Source organism: Agelaius phoeniceus, chromosome 3, assembly GCF_051311805.1.
Source record: "Agelaius phoeniceus isolate bAgePho1 chromosome 3, bAgePho1.hap1, whole genome shotgun sequence".
NCBI lineage: Eukaryota > Metazoa > Chordata > Aves > Passeriformes > Icteridae > Agelaius > Agelaius phoeniceus.
The window spans coordinates 62371982-62396414 of NC_135267.1; the positions used below are offsets into that span (position 1 = coordinate 62371982).

The following is a 24433-nucleotide window of genomic DNA, read 5'->3' on the forward strand; positions in this document are numbered from 1 at the left end:
CTTTTGTTTGAACTGGGGTGTAGGAGGATGATATATCTCAATGTTTCTATCCATAGAGTGCTTCAGCTTTCTTCTTCCCTCATTATGAGTTCTAATATGCTTATACTAACAAGAGTTTATATTACCAATGTTTTAATTGTCTGTTTGCCTCAAATATTTTTACATTGACCTTGCCACAAATGTTTGTTTGAATACAGTAGTCTGTTAACTAACCAGAACTGCGTTTCTGAACTTCTAACAGTCTGTTCTTCACAATATATTGCATTTTTATTTCCTCTGCATTTTAAGTTAATGAGGGCTGGAATTCCAGTTTTTCTCAGCATCAGTAGTTCTTCATTTCTCAATGAAGTTGTCTTAATTTTGCTGCCAACATTGTCCAAGTAGAGATGTCAGAGCTTCCTTTACAAAATCATTGGTTGTTCAGTTGTCAAGCATCTGGAATGCTGGAGGTGAACCTTAAGACACTGTGTTACTTCTTCATTAATACTTACTGTTAGGTCGTGTGTTCTTCTAAGGAAGAAGAAACAGCTCCAGATTTAATGGATTTTAAATTTCTTAACAGCATTAGAAGTTTCTGCTTAGCATTTGCCTCTTCATTTTGCCAGGGTTGGCAATTTTCACCTGCATTAATAACTATGCAGAGCAGCTCACAAGCTGTAAGGCTGTTATCTTTAAATTGCATTTACATATTTGTACTCTGCTGAGTAGAATGTCTTGCCTTTTAATATACTGGTTTGTGGCACATGTCACATGGCTTTCTATCTTCTGACTGAGAAAGAAGAGACCAAATTTATATAAATAAGATTCATGTAAACCTTCTAATATGCCTCTTTTTTCATTAGAGTTGATTCCAGTTTAATACTGTAGTAATGGTTTTTGCATCCATCCTTTTTGTTCCATTCCTCCTTTGTAAATATCTTAGGTAGTTACTTAACTTCACAATAATTAGTAAGGTATTTATTGAGATAGCAGAGCTTTTCAGTTCACCAGGAAAGTTTGAACATGGAAATTCAAGAGGCTTGACAAATAGGTTAAAAACACTGAGTCAGTCCTCAGTAAGGAGTGTGTGTATGTATAGGATCATGAGTTTATAGATGGAGGGGTTGTGTGTATGTGCATGGCTTTTGTCTGCATTTATCTGAATCCATCAAATAGATGTCTGCATCATATCTCAATGTTATTTCATGGCTAGAAACAGCTTTGTCTGTTTTTATTTATCATTCATTTCCCTACTGTGTCAGCATAGAGGAGACTGAATCTAAGTACACAGAATTCATCTTCCGAGACACGTAATGTATTTTTTTAGCAGTAAGTTACAAAAATACCCTAGGATTCTGCCTTTTAAAATGTCTCTGTAGCTGTGTTTCTTTGTGGTGTTGTTTGCTTGTGAGTTGTACGTATGAATGAATTTAAATGAAGTAGAGTGTTTATCAGAATATGAGGGCTTGTTCAGGAGCACACATTTAAAGACAAGCACTTTTAAAATGCAATATCAATTCATTTTGGGAATACAACTGTAGTACACTGAGAAAAGGTAGTATCACCTACCCAGAGTGTTTAGTACTTGATATTCTTAGCAGTATTCCCTCAATCAGAGTATTATGAAGTCTTATCCTAAGAAAGTTCAGTGACTTCACCTTGAATAGTCCTGTTGGAATTTGAAACAGATTTATGGCAGAAACATGTGGTCCAAACAGCTGTCACACAAAACCATTTTTAAAAAAGCCCCTGAAAGTCTGGTAGACTCAGAAATCTGTTGTGCATGTTGTTTTGACTTTTTTAAAATGAAGATAATACTAAATACATCCTTCAAGAAAAACCTCTAATATAGGCCTTTAACATAAATCCACAACTAAAATAAGCTGGTGTACTTGGTCAGATGGGCCTTTCTAACACAGGGCTTAAAGGACTTTGCATTTATAGCTTGCCTTTCCTGTGGAATTACAAATAGTTTGATAGTACATCAGTGGAGGCATATAAATCACAGAAAACAAACCAGGATTTGGACAAGGATCAGAGAGTGAAAGAGTCAGCATAAATGCATCTGTCTTATGGTTTTGGATTTGATTAAAAAAGCCTTAAAATTCTGTCAGTGTAATCTCTCCAAAGTAAAGTTAGGAAATGCAAGTTTGTTTCCTGGCAATAGTTGTTTCATTACCCAACATAATGGACGTGGAGGGTGGCTCCAGGCTGCCTGGGGAAAAGCAGAGGAAGCCATTCCCTCTGCTGCTTCCCAGCACTGAAGCATTTCCCCCATGTTGGGGACACTTGTTTCTGATACACCCTGGCCTTTTCCTATCTCATGAATGAGTTCTCTCAGGGAGGTAAAGATAAAAGTTTTCACTTAGTAAAAAGGAGACAGAGTCTATAGTGCAAAGGGCAACAGAGCATGCAGATTACCAGTTTTTATATGATGTATTTAAATTTTATCATTTGAAAAATGTTTGATGTGAATGATTCTCTATTTTTAATGATCTTGTATGACAGCATCAACTTCAAGTGGAAAAATAGGTGGTCTAGAATGAAGAATGTCTTGAACGAAGCAATAAAAGGAAGTGGGAAGGTGTAAATATTTCATGCTCCAAATGGATGGATGATATGATAGTAGGCATAAGTCAGAGGTGTGATCATGACAGATGTAAAGGAAAGAACCTCAGAAATTCCAATTTTGAGTAGAAGATTAACTGAAGAAAAAAAACCCACCTTGTTTTGAAAAAAATCAAATACAACTGAGTTGCTCCATGTGACAGTGGATAAATACATGCTTGCTGGTCTGACTGCACAATTTGTCACAATAAGGCTGTTAGTTTAACAGGAACTCACCTCAGCCATGCTTTAATTTCTTTAAAAACTGTAAGGTTTCATTCAAGTACTCTTTTTTTTTCTTTTCTATTTTTTGTTCCTTTCTAAATAAGAACTTCTCTGTGGCTACTTTGCAAATGCCAGATTAATCATGAGTTTTAATATAGTATTCAGAGAGCATTTTTTTGAATAAACAGCATTTTATTAATTGTTTTCCATTTTTTTTTCTTCTGCCTCTCATTTCAGAACGGTTTGATCACCACTGTCCCTGGGTAGGCAACTGTGTGGGGAAAAGAAACTACAGATTTTTTTATATGTTTATTTTATCTCTGTCCTTTCTGACAGTCTTTATATTTGCATTCGTTATCACCCACGTCATCCTTCGTAAGTATGCTGGTGAAATCAGATTACGTATGTAGCCATTTGCTTGAGTTTTTTAAGTTAATATTTTGATCATTCAGGGTTTATTTCTTTATTTGTTTGTTTGTTTATTTGCCTTTTCTCTGAAGCTTCACAATCCCTAGTGAGTGCCATTCTGGTCTATAGTAGGCCCTGCTCATAGTAGTCATTGGCCTGGCACTGGCTTTACCTTAATGCAGTCTTAATTTTATTTTTTTTTCCTCCTTTTATGGATGATGAATTGGAAAAGCATCACATATACTGTATGTTTAAGTATACAGGTAGTATCATTTACCTAAAGAGCGTCCATATGCTTTTTTACTGTAAGCATGGGTCACTTGCCATCCAGACAAAGAGTTAAATTACTAGAAAATAGATTGGAGCTATATTTTTTTGTAGTTTGCTGTTTAGTTTGTACCATTCTCAACCCTATTTTTAACATTTTTTTCATTTGCATAGACATTCTGAAAATAACCAATTCATAATAGAGTGAATTAGAAATATTAATGAGTTTGGGACTGATTTTTATTCGTATTCTGGGTTGTGTTTGAGGTCAAAATTCTTTTGGGTACTGTCCTTTGTTTCCATACCCCTAACTAATTTTGCTAGCTCCTATACAGTGATGGTGACATTTATGGTGACAGGTTGCATGATTTGTCTTTAAACACCTTTTGTATGTTGGGTTTTTAACCCATTATCGCTAGAAGAGTGTTCTGGATTTTTCACTTATTATATAGGATATTGCCCTAAAGAGTGTTTCTTTAACCATTTTGGAACTGTAATCTGTTTATTCCTTTGTATTCTGTATTGCAACAGAAACCTGATAGAAATAATAATTTCAATATATAATGATAATATACAGAGAATGTTTTACTGGAAAAAATATGTCAGATTGTGCTCAGTTTCCAAAATTGTTTACAGCATGCAGGGAAAAGTTGTGTTTTAAAGAGCAGAATTCCTGCTCTTACTCATTCTTTGCAAAACTATGATGCAAGCACTGAGAGGCCCTTCTATAGCTCAGAAATCTAGTTCATAGGCTAGAACTGGGATATGTGATTTTGAGGAAGTCTGAATGAACAACTTGTTTACACTACCAGGTACAGCATTTCTAATACCTGTTGGAAAAAGCAGAGATAAGATGTATATATTGTTTAAAAAAGGCAAATTACTGGAAAAAGAACACTTGCCATTAATACTTAAGTGCTTGTTATTTATCTGGGCATACATGAGTATATGCATGCACACCTTTTACATTTAAGGAGAAAGACACGTGGGTTTTTATGCAATCTTTGCTAGTGTTCAGTAGTTGAAAACATTTCTAGTCTGACAATGTAAAGCTATTTTTGACACTTACCTACCTTCATTTCAAAAGGACTTCAGTGCTTTTTCTTTAGTTTTCAATATATGAGTTATCAGTATAATGTCAGTATTTCCTGTTATGTATGTTAGGTAGGTTTACCTAGTGGGTTTTAAATTTACAGTGTCCAAACCTAACTCTTGAGTATGATTTAGGCAAAGAGCAGAGTAATTTATTGTGCCTCTGTGTGATTGAGAAGCACTTGAGCATTGTGTAGGCGTTACAGATTATGTATAGTAAATGTTAAATGCTGAATTGCCTGTCAGCTGGAAAATATTCTTGCCATGGAGGTTCATCTACCTAGAATGAGACAAGAAGAAACATCCTTAAGCTCCAAAGATTGGTCAGTCCTCAAAGGCAATGGGAGCAGGTATACATGTGATTAGTTCCTTGATGTTTAATTGATATACTGGAGCTTCAAGCCCAGTATTCAAATTTGTCTGCTATAGTCTTGACAGTGCCCAAAAAAGAGTTCTTTACAAGTAAGATTTTCTTAACACTCCACTCTTTGTGCCTACCATACCTCTAGAAGTCCTGCTGTCTACCTTTCTAATAGTTACCACTTACCAATTTGTGTTCTGGTTTGTAGCTCTTCAGTTCTTTAGCTGATGCTAATCATTAAGCTGGATTCTCAATTCCTGAATCTGAACCTTTGCTCTCAGCATAGACTGCTTTTTGCTAGCATGGCTGAAGGAAGTCTTGGTTTCTAGACCTCGGACTATGACCTTCCTACAATATTTCAAAGTCATACATAAGTCCTGCCAAAATTATTTTAATGCCTCTCGATTTAGACAAATTTTTAAAGTTTGTACATTTTTTATAATGCATCTTGCAAGCTGGCATTTTACAGATTTTGGTGGGCCTAAGTGGTGATGAGATACAAGATAGATATTTTTGTTTTCTGTGGCCTTCTGAGGCATACATTGGAAATTTGTTCTTTCTAGGTTTAATAATATGTGCACATAACATTACTGAAGATAATAAAACTAATTTGTAAATCAGTTATTAAAGATACTGCCTTGCAAGATTTTCTTCCCTCCCTCCAAGTTGAACACATTTCCAGTAGTGGTATCTGTATTTCCAGTTACTCATCTCTCTTGGAGACATCAGTATTTCACCTCTTTGTTGCAGTGAGCAGCCTTCCTTCCCCTTCTCCTGTTTTGGGCACTGCTTGGAAAAGTGTGACTAGCAGCAGGGTATGGAAATCACATCTATCTGCTGCCATTGCCATTAAGGATGCTAAAAATAGTAAGGAGGCAGAGAAAGTTCCATTAGTCTTGTACCTTGAGACTAAGAACCAATTATAAGAGTCTGAAAAGGCTCAGAAATACAAGGTAAGTAACTTCGCACTTGTAACAGTAAACAGTAAAACTGACCAGATAGGTCTAGAGAATTATTCATATATTTCTTTATTCTTGTCAAGACAAGATTCTGCTCTCCATACAGATCTTCAGATTAATTTAGCTAAGTGGAAAATTTTTGCTCTGGGGAAAACTTTCAGCCTGATGCATTTAAATCATTTATGTTATACAGTAAAGTTCAAACTGTGTGCCGGTAGCTATGCCACATTAAGTCAGTTTCTACAACAAATTCACTTGTTGCAATTGTGAAATCACTCTAATTGATTAATATCTCATGGTTGTGGAACCCAAGTGCTTTTTTACTTTGCATGCTTCTACATTTCTAGTTGATGGGCTCATGCTTCTTTTGAGCTGTTTTCAGCTACTAGATTGTCTTTTATTTGCCCAGAGGCAATAGTAACATATTAGAAAAATCTTCTGTGTAGGTGCAGTAGGAGCAGAATTATAAATAAGAGAGCTTTGCTTCCAAAACAAAGGATGGAAAGTTGGGAATCTGAGTTTATAGAATAAGTTTTCTAAGGCCAAAAGTTACTTTGAAAAACAGTATTTCAAAACAAAGCAGGAGGTTATAATTCTTGTTTCCATATTAGGTCGGAAAAGAACAAGGGTAATCAGAATTCTTGTTCATGGGAAAGTATGTGTACATCAATTTAGTATCACTGAGAAAATACCCTGCCGATGCTAAACCTGAAAAGTTGCTCAAGGGCTTTTTTGATGTTGTTGCTGCTGAGCAACATATTCTCAGATTCATATTAGTAAATCTATTCTATGATTATTTGGTTATCTTAAAATGTTAATTATTTTAACTCTAGTAAAAACAGCCCATAGTCCAGTTTCTTACTTGGCTGGTAATTTTGGGTTCTATTTCTACAGGTTCTCAACAAACAGGGTTCCTCAATGCTCTGAAGGACAGTCCTGCAAGATATCCTTTCACTGAAACATATTGTAGATTTTGTTGCAAAATAACATCTGAGATGGTTTTGCTTGTTTTATTGCCATTGTTGAATGTGTGCTTTTAGACTTTATCAGTTGATGATTTCATCACTTCCTACACAATAGGATTTCTTACCACATGTTGGAGGTAGGAAAGAGACTATAGCCTGGAGTGGTTTTTATTCTTCATGTTTTGCAGAGCAGTGCTCTTGACAAAGATCTGTAATTTCCATGTTCATTAAATATGCTTCATATTTTGTGGTGGAATTCATAAATACATTTTGCACTATACACATGCTGTGGTTTCACTAAAAATATTCAAGAATTGTTCTGCTTTTACAACTGAAGTTCTCCAAAATGGCTGATTATTTTCAGGATAGAAAATGTAGATTTTGGAACAGAAACAACATGCTTTCCTTGAAGAACTCAATTTCTGAAACTGTTCTTCATGTTTTTAGAGAAGTCATTTTCAAATAGCAACTTGCATTAAGTTACATAGCAGTGTGTAAATTGCATACACAGGGACTACAATTGTTGTTCAGGCTGGTAAAGACAAGGCTCTGGGGAGATTTCATTGTGCTCTGTCAGTATATAAAGAAGTCTCATAAGAAAAGCTGAGAGACTTCTTAGCAGAGCCTGTAGTGACAGAACAAGGCTTTAAGCTGAAAGAGAGCAGGTGTAGATGGCCATAACCAAGTTTCTGCAATGGGAGCGGTGAGATATGTGAACAGGTTACCCAGAGGTTTGGCTGATGCCCCATCTCTGGAAGTGTTCAGGCTGGGTGGGGCTCTGAGCAACCTGGTCTAGTGGAAGATGTCCCTACCCATGGCAGAGGGATTGGAACCTATATTACCTTTAACGTCCCTTAAACGCAAGCCATTCTGTGGTTCTATTCTGTAACTGCTCCATGCACTATTTATCACTTCATGGGAGCCTTCTGTATATTTTCTACTCAGTGAGATTGGAGCCAGAAAGCAGCTAACATAATGAAAAAATGGGAAACCGATGAAACCACTGGTTAGTTTCTCTACAGACAGTAAGCTTCCCATTACTTATGTATATGTTTTGAATGATTGCTGTCTGATTGAACAGGAAAGACGCTATAAAGACACTCTCACAAAGACACTCTAAAAAGTATTCTTTCCCATTTGTCCATTGTGCCTCACACAGTTTGCTTTTCCACACAAAGGTAGGAAGAAAAAAACTGTTGTTCATAGTTGTGCACCTCTTTCCAGGTAATTTTCCCAAGTGCCAAATTCTGCAGATACATTTTTTTGTGTGCTTGTCCTCATCAGGTAGAATCACTGAGCTGTAAACTCCCTTTTTAAGCAAAGCCATGTTCAGTTTTTTTTGCACAAACAATTTTAAAAAGCACAAACAAACAGTCCTAAATAGAACAGCAGTAGCTTCCAATTAAAACAATTACAATCAATTTTTACAAAAGATAATTCTTTCAAACTATTTTCAAACTGAGAATACCTTTCCATTTTCTTTAAATCAAAAGAGAATGGCCTATGCATTGGAGAATTTTTGTACAGGAACAATAGCCTGGAATTTATAATTTTTGTTCAGAGATGTGCTGCTTTAAAAGGCTTAGTAGCACATCTTGCAGAAATGCCTGGCTTGATAGTGATATGTTGGACAATTTAAAAGCTTGGTTACAGTTAACAGCAGTAAAAAATTAAATTGTCCAAGTAGTATTGGGAATGCTACTTTGGAGCCAGTCGATTCAGGCACAGAGAACTTGGCCATTTAAATCTTGCTAACAACCCTGTGTGAGAATACTAAGGGAAAATTGTACTGTATGATGCTAGTAAGATATTATACCATAATATACTACAAGGCTGTACTTTGTTGAGAATGCATTGCTTTTTTGTGTTTGTTTTACAGTTAATGGACTTAGGTTGAATTTGTGGATTCTGCTTAATTTGATGTAAATTACCCCTGCTGTTCTCGAGTTGTTTTTGGATCATTGTGTGGGGAACTGAAAAGTGTCCCTTTCTATGGGGAACTGAAAGGAATTCCTTTTTTTCCCCCAGCACAAATTATGACATGGAGGGAAGAACACAGTTTTCGGTACCCTTTTGAGTGTAATTGTGATGAGGAACATCCTGTTGGTGATATGTCCAGGTTGCAGGGAGCTGTTTTCCCTCTAAGGTTCTTTTTTTCTGACCTGGTGAATCTTTCTCCTGGTGTGTAGATTCTACCTAACAGTGCTCATCTGCAGCCTTCTTTACTATTTCTACTCTTTCAAAGCCCAGTCTGTATTGTGCATGATGTTTTGGGCTGTTTCCTTCTTTTACGCGTTTTGGAATCCTCTGCCAGGAGTCTGTTTCCTTACCCATGATCCCTTGTACTCCTTTCTTTAGCTGTGGCTGTTGCAGAGAGTCAGAGTTCCCGACTTGTGTTGATTTGCTATCACACAGCCTGAGGAGGAAATGAGAGGCAGAGCAGTGAACCTGCTGCTCAACACTGCACTTTGGTCATCCTGCTGCTTTTGGAGCAGATCTGCTCAGAATGCAAATGGCTCTTTTCTGCCTTTAAACCACTCTGATTGAAGTAGGTCCTAGGGAAGATTATACAAACTCTTGAGCTATCTCCCAGTTCATTAGGGGTGAGCAGCTGTGCAGTACAAAACTCTTCACTTTTAACTAATGTTAGGATTTTTTTATTGCAAGTATTTATGTCCATCCATGCCATTTCCAAGCCATGCCTCTGTGTAATGGTCAGGAGCTGTCATATTTTTCTTCTATTGGTAGGTTCAGTAATAAGGATGTATTTTCTCTGTTCTAAGGCTATATCCTTATTCTGGAAAATTTTGAGTTGACGTTGTCTTGGAAACTGACTTCACTAAAGGTTGATATGGTTAATATACAGATTATTTTTATCCTATTCTTCTCTCATCATTTTGTTCCTAGTGATGAATTATATGTATTTTTCTAGGAACCAAAGCCTTTTCTTCTGTTGAATCATGTTCCCTTTAAAAAAATCCCAAAAATATTGAAGCATTATAGAAAACAGCATTCTCAAAGTAGATTTATTCTGAGTTCATGGCTGTTTTGTGTAAGTAAATAAATAAAAGCTGTAGAAGAAAGCCTTCTACAGAAAGTTTGGGAAGTTCCTCTTTATTCTTGATACTATAAAGTTTAGAAGCAACTTTATTGTCTTACCTATGAGGCAAAGACTCTGGACATTGCAGCTCACAGCAGCAGTCTGCTGGTGGGACATGCACTGCTCACCATGGCAGGGGTGGTGCTGTGTCTCGGCTAGGCAGATGCCCAGAGTTTCTTTTTTGCTGACCTCTTTGAAGTACTCCAGAGATCTCAAAGGACTTGTGGGCTACCCTGTATTTTGTGATTTTAACTACTTGTTATTGGATTTTTTTCCCATTTGTGTATATTTCCTTGACTTCTAATTACTGTGCTGGAAGCTGTGGTATGTTTTTTCTCAGTATGGTCCATTGTTGGCCTCTCAGGTTTTCATACGTATTTGATCAGCTCCAATCAAACAACAAATGAAGATGTAAGTTTGTAGTATATTTCTACATATGTATTTCTAAATAGTAATGAGGAGGTTTTTCTCAAGTCAGACATGTCTGCATCATTTTGTGAATACCTCAGTAGGAAAGAGAAAGAATTAATATAGTCCTGCTTGATTCAAAAGATCAGATAAAGTCTTTTTGACTATGTTTGTTGTGGTTTGAAGATGTGGTCGTTATGTACATACTATGTCCATTATGGTTTATGCATGTAGGATCTCTGTCCTGAAATAGGAAAATACAGGAGGGAGGAGACAAGCAAGTATATTTTATACAGTAGGAGATTAGTAAGTACTTTTCAGTATCTCCTTTTCATTGGGAGTGGTAAATAGTCTTTAACATAAAAATTGCTTACTGTGAAACTTGAAAAATGTGTTGAATTCGCTAAACAAAAATTTCATCCTTTATTTTATCTTACCTCTGAAACATTTTTTTGCCATTCTGAGGTCCAAAACCTCTGGCAAGGAGTATATAATCAATTTAAAGATCAACTTTCTCATTTCTACAGCTGTCTATTTTGCATATAGGACTCCTTTGTTTTGCTGTTGAATTATGTTTAACTGTGTTTGGAGTCTTCATGTGTCCTTCCCTAACTAAAAGGAAAAATATTTAATGAATGAAAGGAGTACATAAAATTAGCTAGGGAGCTAATGGAAATTTAATCAGAGATATAACAAAGCACTGCAAGGTTTAAGTTATTTTATTGTAATTTCCTATTGTACCTTTTTCGTAGGTATCTGGTAGATATAAAAGTAGCATCTTTAGTATTGTCAAATATGTTTTGTTATTAAGGTCACAGTTAAAAGTATAAATTTTACAGTAAATATCAATCAACCAGAAAAACACTTCCCAGGCAGAGTCAAAATGAACTGTGCCTCAGCATCAAGTATCAGAACAAGTAGCTTGACTTGGAAGAAATCTACCTTGTTAATAAGACAGATGAGATACCCAGTTATTCCTCAGTCATTAGGTTTACTCAAGGTTGTCTCTCTAGATGGACTTAGTGTGCTTCCACCCTCTTCCCTCAAATAAATGTCTCTTCTGGATTGTTGAAAGATAGATAGCAGGGAACTGCAGCAGTGGAACATGTCTGAATATCAAGTAAACTGTTCAGTAATTTAATTTAAAACATAAATTCCCAATTGAATACAGCAAGACATTTTACTCAGGCTCTCAAGTATCTCACAAACAGAAAAGAAAACTAGCTAAGGGAAAATGTAATAGGCAATAAAAGGTAGCAATGGCTGCATTTGCTTTACTATATTTTAGAATCTTTTGTGAACTTTAGGGATAATAATGTTGTGTGATATTGCACAGTTTGCAAACTTACCCAATAGTATGGAAAAGAAGTGCTCAATTGCTGGCTTTAATCATATTTTGCAATTGAGCCTCTTCTGTAAAACGTGTTATAATATTTGTAAAATTGAACTTGGATCATTGTTTAGGTGCTGAAATTCCTGTTTTGAGTATATTGATCTCTTGAGATTGTGGGTTGTCTACATCTATGGAGCTCAAGCATGTGCTCATAAGGTCCAGCCTTCATAACAACCCAGAACTCTTAAATTGTTTGCTAAGTGTCATGATGGATTTTCTGTGTTCTCTTCTGCAAGTAGCATGTGCAACCTTAATTTCTCACAGCCATTTTCTGTATTGTATTACATGTGATGTATATTGTTCATATCTCTTCAGATTAAAGGATCATGGTCAAATAAAAGAGGTAAAGAAAACTATAATCCCTACAGTTATGGCAACATCTTTACTAATTGCTGTGCTGCTCTCTGTGGGCCCCTCTCTCCAAGGTAAGACTATCAAAAGTGTTGTTAGCATAAATGAAGCCATGTGATTATTAATGAAAAAAATATTCTTTTTGATTATTTGACTTTATTCAGCAAAATGAAAGTTTTGGATTAGTGTCCGTTAGAAGCTTTAAGTTTTTCTTCAGCAGTAAAGAGATAAGTTGGTAAATTGTTTTTAAACTAAGTTAGTGATCAAATCTTGTAAAATTACATATGAAATGGAAATAAGCTTATTTGTTATTTGAACTTTCACCACTGCAGTTAATAACTTAGAGCAATAAAAAATTTCTAGTAGTTAGCTGTTGCATGAAGGTCAACCTGGAAGTTTATGAAACTTTTTCATTCCTAAAAAATGTGACATGAGTTGGGGAGAGTTGAGGAACCTTAAATATACAACTAGCTTGATAATTGTTGATTTTTGTCTCTTAACTCTGAAGTACTGTTTTTAAATGGACAGTGGTTTTTTTATTTAATACTGTTAACATATATATGTTAAACTGATTTTGGTGGTCTTACACCAAAGCGATTCCAAAGTAATGTTTTGCTCAATACATCTTCACCTCTGGAAGTCTGAAATATATATATATTTGAGGTTGGAGATGTTTTTTCATCTTGAAGAAAATGTAGTACAGAGCTGACACTAGAGGAATAAAACTGGCAGCCAGAAAAACTTAATTCTTTTCTTATTCCAGTGCTCAGTGATTAGGCAGTTCATGTACTACATACACAGTAGTGGCCCAGTTTCACTGTAGAGAGGGGCAGAAAAACTTAAAGATAATTCTGTGGCCTGCTCCTTGGTTAGTATGTTTTGCTTTGCCTGGAATTGTGACGTTATTAATCTGAATAAGAAGAAAGATATTAAATGACTTTATGGTCAAGACTCTCAGGTGTTTAATTGGAGTGAGATTTCTGGCTTTGCTGTCAGGAATGTTAGAGGCAGTTCTTCTATGAGCAGTCAGAGTTTAACAGGGGAGGCTGACATCTTTTCCTAAAGAGGAAACAACCGAATAGAGATTTCCACATACAGGCTTACCCCTGGTGAGAGTGAATAGCTTTGTCTCTGCTTCCTGCCTATATGGATGTTGCCCGAAGCCAACCTTTTAATTCTGAAATTTTGCTTTTTGATAAAAGTATGTGACATAAAAGCTCAATGCCACGCTTCAAATTCTTCTGACTCCAGATGGAAATCTTTATTAAAACTCCATCTTTTTTCTCGGTATATGAAGTAGTGTATTAGGCTGATAAAAGTAGCAACACACAATTGGACCAGACTGGCATTGGCTCCTGTGTTTTAGCAGAGTTTGTGCATTTTTTTCCTAAATTCCATTACTTATTTAGACATTGACATGTATATATAGAGGTTCTGCAGAGAGGTATTTTGTGACCACAGGGAAAAATTTACTGACTGTACCATGTAAATTATAAGCTTGCTTCTTTTACTTTTAATCTCAGCTATGTCCCAAGTCACTAAATATTAGGTTTTTTCCTTAAATTCTGGAAAAGTGGCTTACCAGTAATTTCAGCTCAAAATTCAAAATGTTCAAGTGCCTTGAGCATGGAATGCAGATGAAGAAAGGATCTGTAAATAATCAAAACTTACCTCACTTATGTTAAAGATCATTCATCATTTTTAAACCTCTGCTATCAAATTCAGAATGTATTTTACATGTCCTCAACAGTTACCTTCAAATCTTTATTTGATCCTTGGCTGTCAGCATAGGTCTAACCAGTATTCTGGGGCAACAAATTATATAACTTCATTAGGCATCTTTAATCTTTAACTAGGTTGGATTATTTCATTCTATGTATTTGGTTATAATCTTACAGTTTGGGGTTTTTTTGCTTACATTTAGTAATTTCTCCGCAGAGTATTTTCTTAGAAATAAGAAATTTAGTAAGCACAGTGGAACACTATAAGCAGTATTAAGTGGCTGTCATGAAACACCTGGCAAGTTAAGTTGTCTGTCAGAAAGATTAACTTTTCTTCATTCCTGCTAAATTTTGTGATTAAGTAGTTTCAATTTAGATGTGGAAGCTGGTAAAAATAAAAAAAGAACCGATAAAAGAGATACTGAATCAAAGTATCCTAAGTGAGTTTTGTCATTTGTTTTTTCACCTGTGGTTTAAAATTCTTTGGTTTTGTGGTATCTGCTGGTAAGCTTCTAAGTATATGTGATAAAAATCAAAAAAGCAGCGGTGCTTATATGACAGGCAGTATCACAAAGAACAAGTACCTTACTGTTGAGTAGAAAATGAAGTCTAGTACTTTGACTAAAAGGGGACATTAGAAGGTATTGGTGAGGTATTAAAGTGTGTTGTACGATAGAAAGTTTTTATTTCTTTTTATTGAGAGGACATAGTTAATGATCCGCAACATCTCTAATACTTTTCCTTTTTTGTGATTATTCTGTAGCTTAATTGACAGAAGAGGATTTATACAGCCAGATACGCCGCAATTAGCAGGACCATCAAATGGCATTACCATGTATGGGGCCACACAATCTCAGAGCAACATGGTAGGAATCATCCCATAGTGTTGTTCATCAGGATTCCTGTGAATGTTTTTCTTCTCCACTTTCATGTGAACTAATCAAGTAATAACTAACTGGATACAGCTGACACACTGGGTGGAATGAGTTGTTTAATAACAGTAAAGAAAAAAAAACAAAGTCCAAGGCTCTTTTTAATGTACATTTCACACAGTGTAGTAGTTACTGCTCATGGATTCTAAAAAAAAGAGTCTTTTCTACGCTGTTGGTTTATTGAATATACTGGCATTTTGACTTGTGCTCTTGACACCTACTGTGTTTTGAACTGGAATATTCAAGTATCATGGACTTACTGTGGTTTGTCATTTTCCAGCTAATTGCTATTTTGTGTGCCACTTTGTTCATACTCTATTTCCTTCTTTGCTTGTGCACTGCGGTTTTGCATAGACTAATGTATTTTAAAAATCAAAGATGAACAAAGAGGAGTTCCTAGGCGAGAAATGTTTTGAAGAAAGAGCAGGAGGACACTGAACCTGAACAAAAAATGGCACTGAATTGTTACAACAAAAGTTTTTTTAAACATCTTTGAAACTGTGCCAGTAGTATTTGCTTTGTTTTTTTGCTGGTAGCATTGGCTATCATAATGGAAGATAGGATTTCCAGTGCCAAGAAGAAGAGAATAATTGGAAAGAGATCTTTTTCTGAAGGCAACCACCTTGCATATGTGCCTATTTCTGAATTGTTGTCCACATATCTTCACAGTATGTGGATTCTAATACTTTGTCGAAGAAGTCATGAATTACAGATACCCTCCCTCTGCCAAAAACGAGGAAGCCATGAGGCCTTCTGACATAGTTCAGCCTTTCTTTTGAACAAAAGAAGAAAAGATGCACTCTTCCCAGACAGATTAGTTTTAGTGTCACTGATAAACTCCTATAAAAATTTTGCTGTAGTTCCTAAGCTGATTTTGCTTAATGTTTTGAGAATTAAATAGATTTGTTAGTCTCCTTAATAAGAAAATGTATTAGAGGCATGGTATTAAGTCTGAATCTTCTGAGGTGCAGTCGAGCAGAACAAGGTAATGCTCTATGTAAATTTTACTCAAAATATTATAACTCTGAAGAGAGAAAAAGGAGTTGAAAAAAAGGATAAAGCAAACATTAGTAATGGGCTGAGGTCTTTCAGGAATCATCCAAACATTCTGATGCTGTCAAGGCTTCTTACTGGTGATGATCATAAACCCACAATGTGTCCATGGCATCAAATTGTCTTTATCATTGCAAGAATTTAGACACTATATCATTATTCCTAGGTATTAATGAGAAAATCTTTGCCAATTTGGTAGAAAATTGACTAAGTTTGTCTCTAGAAATGGAGAAATCTGTTATGGTATTACTTTAAGTCAAACAGGTAGCTGTTACAATTTTAGAGTGTATTACTCCTAATTACACAAATTCTTCAAAGATTTCTTCTTAAATCCTAGAATGAGCTCAGAAATGAGCTTATATCCGCATGACCTGGGAAAAGCCTGTGTTCTTTAACAGTTATCAAAGTTGCTCTGAAATGTGGAGATTTCACTCCTGAAAATGACCTCTAGAAAAGCTTGGAAAATCTAATATGTCTTGTTTGGTTTGAAGGAATATTTTGGAAAACTGTAATGCCATTTTTCTCCGGGCATCTTTTCTCCTGGTCTGTATCCAAGACCAATTGGTTTCTAAGGACAGCTGGCTATCAATATTAAAATTTCTCCCTTGAGTTTTGTTGTAAACTGTTAGAGACCGGCTTAGTTTACCTATCTCTCTAACACTGTATTCCCTTCCCTGTTGAAGGGGATATATCTGGTACTGGAACTGGTATTATTATTGATTTCAGATAAAGACAGACAAAGTTAAGTTCCTTGACTTAAAGGAGTATGTGTAGATCATAGCTGTAGACCATAATACTTTTCCAATCACAGAAGTTTGGCCGTTTATACATTATCAGAGATATTTATACTACTTTAGCAAGCTTAATGCTTTTTGATTACAAGAACTAAATTAGGAGAAGTATGAAGTGTGTTTCAGAACACCTTTGTGGTGTGTCTCTCTTGATTTTATTGCAGAATGTATTATATCAGGTCTTCATGTCTAGATGTTACCCTGCTTAATCCACAGTGTACTAAAATATCTCTCCTCATCATTGATTAAAAATAAAGATTTAAATCAGCATGTTCTCTCTCACTTGTCTTCTCTTATTCCTTCTCTCTTTCATTTCCCCTTCTTCCCTTGAATCTTTACAAAATCAACTAGGGTTCAAAAAGACCTTTGAAATTGAGTCCAGCCTATGACCAAGCACCACCTTGTCAACTAGACCATGGCACTCAGTGCCACATCCAGTCTTTTCTTAAACACCTCCGGGGAGGTGACTTCACCACCTCTCTGAGCAGCCCATTCCAATGTGTAATCACCCCATCTGTGAAGAACTCGTTCCAAATGTCCAGCCTAAACCTTCCCTGGTGCAGCTTAAGACAATATTCTCTTGTCCTGTCACTAGTTGCCTGGGAGAAGAGCGCAACCCTCACCTGGCTAAAACCTCCTTTCAGGGAGTTGTAGAGAGCAGTGAGGTCTCCTCTGAGCCTCATCTTCAGACTAAACAGCCCACCTCCCTCAGCAGCTCCTTATAGGAGTCAGTGACTAGTGACTTTCTAAATAGAATTCTTGTGTTTCACCCAACGAGTCTCTTGTCTCTCATTAAGTCTGTGTTGTTGCTTGGTATAATACTCTCTTTTCATTAATTTTAATAAATCTTTCAGCATAGCCTCATTTTTGCAGTTAAGTTCAAAATAAATATCAGGCTAAATGTAAAGATGCCAGATGCTGGTTTTCAGCACAATACATTATCTCTGTTTCCGGATACCATTTGTGGGGCACTCTATCTGTATTTAACAGCTTTTGTGGTAATTTTGCCTCTGATACTTTGAGTATTTAGTGCATGATCTACCCTACTTGTGGTAGCAGCCCAGTTTGTCACAATCTCAGGAAGTCAGAGTCATAGCTATAATTAGTGCTTGATAGATCCATACTGTGATTTTGGTTTTTTCCTAGATCTTCATAGAAGAGGTTTTTCTCATGTTCTCTCTGTACTACTCCGTAGTATCTACCTTGTTTTACTGAAAGCTGAATCTCTATTTACTTCCATGAAGGAAGCACATACAATTATTTTCCTGGTGCATTCCCCAGTGTTTTTAGTTTCTTTTTCAATATAATTTGAAATTAGTCTGGTACATTCATTAGCCAGGTTCTTAATATCCTTATCCACATAAAAAGCATGGTCACTTGGAACTCATAATCTGTAGTACTGGTAATTTCCAAAGTATTTCCCTGTTGCATTTTATTGCTGATTATTTTTCTTTGCTCATCATCAGTTTGATTACCCAAGTATTTTTCTTATTCTTAAGAAATTTTTTTGTATGAAACACAGTATCTCACCTATTATGAAATAATGATTTTCTCTGCAATTTATTCTTTCTCTTTTATTTAAAACCTTATTTTCTTTGTGTTCTGAAAAAAGTTCTTATTTACCCATAAACTCATTAATTACCACTACTTGGGTCTGGACCACTGTAGTACTTAATTTTATCTTAAAGCTGGAGTTGATTCTTAGGGTTTGATATAGGGTATTTTATTCTTTAGTGATCCATTAGGGGGAAACACAGAATATGTCTTACTTCATGAACATTTTTTGAGGAATTAGTTTGGTTTATATTTACTATGATATCTCTAGGAAATCTCTAATGCCTTGTAAAGTGATAGACTTTGCTTTGATTTCCTAGGCATTTCTTCTTCAGTATATAGGTAGTTCTGTGTGTACCAAATTCCCTTGCTTCTAATTCTCCATTTCCTTTCCTGGATGCAAATTATTTAAAGTGTTTTCTTACACTTATGTATATGTACTGCTGAAAATTGTAGGAACTGTAGTGCATGCACAACATTTATTACCAGTGATAAGTGCAGGAAAGTCCTCTCCCACATGTTCACTTAAGTATTTCTGCTACTGATCTGGAAATAGATCCAGCTGACTCAGGGAGCATTAACTCTGGCCATCCTTTGCTTTTCATTTTTTGCATTATTAGGAGTAAGTATTTCTATCATGACAATAACAGAATTGGCAAGGACCACAACCCCATTTTTCTGGGAGTTTGGCGAGTGTGTTTCCTTATATATTTACTGATGTACTTCCCAGATGCCCAAAACAAAACTTAGGGCTTTTACCAAGTCAACATTACCACAGTCAAGGTTGATAGAGGTTTTTCCTTAATGCATTCTACTTCACAGGTAAAATGGGTTACAGGCACAGTGCAAGTAAATCAATTTCAGCATTTACTTTGGGTTGAGATATGTTTTAGGAGCAATTCTTTTGATAGTGCATGTTTACTGCATTTTTATGAACTAGATTTATTTTAGAAGATACGCCCCTGGAATGCACCCAAGTTGCTCTAAGCATTCTCAGACTTTCAGTCCATAAGAACAAACAGTCTCCAATCTGAAGTAAAGTCTCTGGGCCAAGTGTTGCTTCCCATGTGGCTTCAGAAGTGTGTCAGAAGTATTTCCCTTCATAGATCTACTCATCATGAATATATACTCATTTACTACTACTGTATTGCTTGATAGTAGAGCCATTGAGTTGTTGAGGCTTGTGGCTCAGCTGTTGCACAGTATCCACAACACATTAATTTTGATGGTGAAATCCTACACCTGCTGGGGACACTTTCACAGCTCTATCCCTCCACTCTTTACCATTTGTTGTGTACAGAATTTGGTATTTCAGCATTCTTCCTGTAACTTCATACCACTGTCAGCCTCCTCTGAACTCCATGTTGTTTGTATTTTATTCAGAGTTTGTGAGACTACTCAACCTGCTTTTTTCCATCTTCTGAGAACTGTAACAATTCTTGAATGTTACTAGCATTTAGGAAATTTTAAACTAAGTTTATTTAATATTTAAAGTAACTAATTCTGATTATTTCAAAATAATCACATTTAGAAATGTGAAAAATATATTGCCATGTTCAACAATATTTTCATATTTTTTGTGTAGCTTAGAAAAAACATACTTTCTTCAGAAAAAAGAAAAGTATTTTTCCTCAATTGTTTGTATTTATTGTGAAATAAACAGAGAATTCTAGGTTTTGCCCAATTTGCTTCAATTTCTGCCTTTTTATGTGGAAATAAACAGATATCTAAAAATTTCTGTGCATATATTTAGTTGAACTTCTGTATTTGTAGAACTTATTAAACTTGTCCTACCTTTAGAATCTGCTGTTTCTCTGAAACAGTGACATTTTAAGTGAAAAATAAAGTCAGCATATCTGAAATAAGAAGATGCTGGTGGAATAATTTTTGCAGTAGATTTTTAGTTATTTAGATTTTAATGCCCAGCTTCCTTTTTGTTACAGTCATAGGCTTTTTTGTTTTATTTGAAATTCCAATGCTGGATAAGTCATGTGATTAGTAGCAACTAAGACTTCCTGCCCTAAATTGCATTCAGTCAAGAGTGAAATAACAAAATTGACAAAAAAACACCACACCAACCCTATAACAAATATTATTTCCTTGTTTTAGTTTTGTGTTGGCTGTTTAGACTCAAGAATAGTCTATCTGTATATTATGTGATGTTTTTATCAGATGTTTTTGAGAGCCCATAGAATACACATACATTTTCTGGGTTAGAACCTGCAATAGTTCCCTTTCTAGAAATGTCTTTACAGCCTGTATCTTCCTAAGGATTTTGTGCTGATCACTGTTGAACAGACAAGAAAAAGAAAACCTGAAATTTATCTAAATGAAAGGAGAGGCTTTAGGGAAGTTACAAGTGTGTGGAAAAATGAAGAGATATTTAGCACCTGAGGTTATAACACTATGTAATGGAGCTTTATTGAGGCTACCTTCTATTTTTATATTAATTTAACTGAAATGCAGTAGCATTCCTTAAGAAGAAAATTAATTCAGACTATACAATGAGTTCAAATAAATCATCTTCAGCAAAGCTTGTGCTTGTATTGCCTGGAACACGTTAATGATTTCCTTTGGAAGATCAGAACTGAATGTTCACTAAAGCAGTAAGTCAGCTGCTAACATTATTTGTTTTCAGTGTACCCCAGTGGTTATAAGCATTCCTTTGTTATTTAACTTGTTCTTTGGCTACTGCCTTTCAGAGAAAATAGGTTTCGTTGGTCTTTTTGAAGTTTGAAAATTCAGCTAGCATATTTTTTAAGGGTGCACGGTAAGGTTGGTTGAAGTTTTAATTTAAATAAGCAGGTGTGAATAACAGGATATTAATCAAGAATGAGTTATTCACACTGAATTACGAATTGAAAGCTTGACTTTAAAAGATGCTGACAGTTTTCTTCTTAGTAAGGTACTTAAGCAAGGTTAGGGCTTTAAGCCTGTGAGTAATCCCTCTGAAATGATAGGGAACCACTTCAGTTGTTTGGCTGAGGCTGTTCATCATTTTGTGGGGCGAAGATAGCTTGCAATTTATATGAAATCAATTTATATAACAGAAGGCCAGTCCATTTATCTTTCTGAAAGCAGAAGTCTTGGAAATACGTATCTGAGTAAGGATTGAGCTTCTGCCTGTCAAAAGTAATTGGTCTGGGAGTCCTAAACCACTTAGATGTGTTTTAAACACTACCTATCTCTTATGACCAGGTAGTCTGCTTGCACACTTGCTGAATGTTAGGTGTGTGCATCCATCATTAAGCTATTTGGTGGTGAAATTGGAGAACCTGAAAACAACAGAGTTACTTTAATTAACCATTGTTTATCCTGCTTTTCATCATACAATAAAGGAGGCAAAAGCCTTCCCATGAGTTTTCAGTGTGGCGCAGTGGCATACTAAACTCAAATGGGCATTTTAGGGAAGTGCCCATTTTGTAACAATGCTAGTAATAATGGTTATGGTCAGGAATATTATGGTTATGGTCAGAAAAAACAGATGATGTATCTGTAGTATGTAGTAATTTGATAAAAATCTAAGAAGTCAGTCATAGAGCAGAACATATTGCTTTAATGGAATACTTGAAATAACAGTGGATAGGATGTCTTACCTCTGGATATATCTTTTATTCTGCTTGCTTGCCTCCAAATGTCCTTCATTGCATTTGTAGTTGTATTCACTGGTTGTAGTGTTTTTCTTACCCAGCAGAGCAGTACTTTGGCAAATGAATCTAACAAGATTTTGAAAAGCTGCAATGTTTTAAGACACTGATCAGGCAATGAATTAAATATTTTTTCCTTAGGAGCTCTCAAAAATCATGCCAATCCATGTTAAAGAAACTTAATTTGGCAGTAAGTGTACTACCCACTTAGCTAGCTGGACATTATTAAAATGCACACCTGTCTTTTCATCTCAAGCAATGAGAGGTAATTTTGTATAAACGGTTTTTAGGAATTGTGTAGAACCAAAAAAATGCATTTCTGGTAGCACTCACTGAGATTAACTAGATTTATATAATGCTGGATTTGGCTTATTATTGAGACAGTGCTTGCCAGAAAACTTGTGTTTTGTACCTTGATTCATCACATTGTCAGGATTAATCAAGAAACAGCCTAAAATTCATTAAGGTTGATCTCAATGCATCTGCAGTGCTGCCTGGTTTCTACACATCCTCTGGAGTATGGAGTATAGCGTAGGACATTCCCTAGAATTTATATATAATGTATTAAATTGGGAGGGGAAAAAATTTTACTCATGGAGCTTTATTACTAACTGTGGTAGATATCTCTGTCAAAAGACTTCTTGTTCTGGAAAACCTCTGTAGTAGGTTAATTCCTATGTGTGAAGACCAGTTAAAAGAAAAAATTGCCTAGTTTTTTTTAAAGAACCCTTAAATGAACACTGTAAATGTATATAATCATTTCTTTGATTATAATGCAAAGCATTGGCTCAGTTATGCATGCCTTTCTTTTTTTTTCCTGGGCAGCATGCCATGGGATGTTTGGGTGGCTAACCATGGAATGATACTAATGGCCTTCTTTTTTTCTCTTCACATCCCATTCTTTTCCATACCTTTTTATCCATATCCTCCCTTTTTTTTTCTCTGTTTTGTTTTTATATGATTTTGACACCCTTCCATCCTACAGTGTGACCAAGATCAGTGCATTCAGAGCACTAAATTCGTTTTGCAGGCTGCTGCCACCCCCCTCCTACAGAGTGAGCCAAGCATAACTAGTGAAGAGCTCCCTTTACCAGGAAAGACTTCTCTCAGTGGGCCTTGTGCAACTCTGACTCTAGGGCAACCAACACCACCATCTTCTATGCCTAATCTCACATCAGATTCAGGTCTGACAGACATCATACCATTAAAAGAGGAGCACGAAGGCCACCAGTTCCTGACTCCTGAAGAAGCGCCGTCGCCGCCCGGGATGCTGTCCAGCGGGAGCCCCATCGCGCACAGCCGCACCATGCACGTCCTGAGCCTGGCCAGCCAGGACTCGCTGCACGAGGACTCCGTGCGCGGCCTCGTGAAGCTCAGCTCAGTTTGAACAGCTTTTCTGAACACCACACTGTGTCCTGGTGTCTCTGCAAATCTGTGCTTGACAGGAATGACACTGCAGTACCACTGTAAGGCTTCGTAATATGCCTGTAATGGAAACTTTGTCACTTAATGGAGTCTACTAAAAGGACGAGTGATTTTTTTCAATGGAGCTATGGCATTTTTTTGGCCAGGTTGTTAACGGTTGTGCTTTGATGGTGACTGCATTTTACTTTTAAATAAAACCAGAAAAGGTCAATAATCTCGTTTCCTGAAGCTTGGGTACAGCGAGTCGGAAGTCAGCCTGTAGCAAACACCATGTACAGTACAAAAGAGAGAGATTCTTGGATGTAAGTGTCATGCTCTGTGTTCTATGCTCTTGTAATACACACTTGTTGCGGCTTACCACACCTGTGGCCAGAATGATCTGCACTTACATGTTATGCTACCAATATTTGAGATAGAAAATTGCCATTCCATTTGTTAATACAAAACAAAAAAAAGAACTGCAGATGTGGATTTGCATGCCACGCTACAGTATGTGTTACAGTGGTGTTGGTATTAAGAGAAAGTGCTGCTTTTTTATTTGTGACTTTCAAAGTGCTGTTTCGTTTAAAGACAGTACAGCAAACAAATGAATGGACTATATTTTTTGAATTTATTAAATTTTATTTTAAATTAATCAGTGGTGCCTAGAAGATGATGAATTACTGATTTGATCATGTTGCATATCATTTAACCTTCTGTTTAAGTGTTTAAGTGAGATATTGTGTTGTGCCATACCACAAGATTCTTCCACTCCCTAATGTGATACAATTACCTGTGGACCTCCAATAAAATGACATCCTCTATTTTGTGGACGTGTACAGTTATCCTTGCACAGTTTTCATGGGGCCAAGAGGGGGAAATAATGACTTGTTGGCATAGTTTGTAAAGATTTGACTGGAATATGTGTACTTGATAAAACTAGAGCTATGGAGAAATAGCTGGTTACAATTAGGATTGCTTCACCATTTTTTATGGTTTTGTTTGAGCTGTGTGTTTGTTCCCATAGGAGGTCTTTATTTGGAAACAGTAGAATTAACCTCTGCTTGTACTGTAATTCAGTCTGGCTGAAGGCTGAGGGGCTTACAATTCAAGACAAAGAGCTTAGTGAAGTAATCTTAAATGAATACTAGTCTGTAGCTCTTTCCTGGCCATTGTTCATCATTTGTATTTATCCTTTGATATTTTAAATGGAAAT

General features: G+C 36.0%; 1 protein-coding gene across 6 annotated transcripts in view; it reads left to right on the top strand.

Moving 5' to 3' along the window:
• The window catches only part of ZDHHC14 (zDHHC palmitoyltransferase 14), a 95594-nt gene extending 71553 nt beyond the window's left edge, over positions 1 to 24041 (top strand). For 4 of the 6 annotated variants that reach the window (XM_054629934.2, XM_077175421.1, XM_054629933.2 and 1 more), the window contains 6 exons: positions 3049 to 3186; positions 6793 to 6841; positions 10272 to 10374; positions 12080 to 12189; positions 14600 to 14702; positions 22799 to 24041. In XM_054629934.2, the coding sequence (XP_054485909.1) occupies positions 3049 to 3186; positions 6793 to 6841; positions 10272 to 10374; positions 12080 to 12189; positions 14600 to 14702; positions 22799 to 23200 (905 nt within the window). In that variant the 3' untranslated portion in view covers positions 23201 to 24041. The remainder of the gene's footprint in view (positions 1 to 3048; positions 3187 to 6792; positions 6842 to 10271; positions 10375 to 12079; positions 12190 to 14599; positions 14703 to 22798) is intronic. The other 2 variants (XM_054629937.2, XM_054629938.2) reach the window with 1 other exon arrangement.
• Positions 24042 to 24433: the final 392 nt, after the last annotated feature.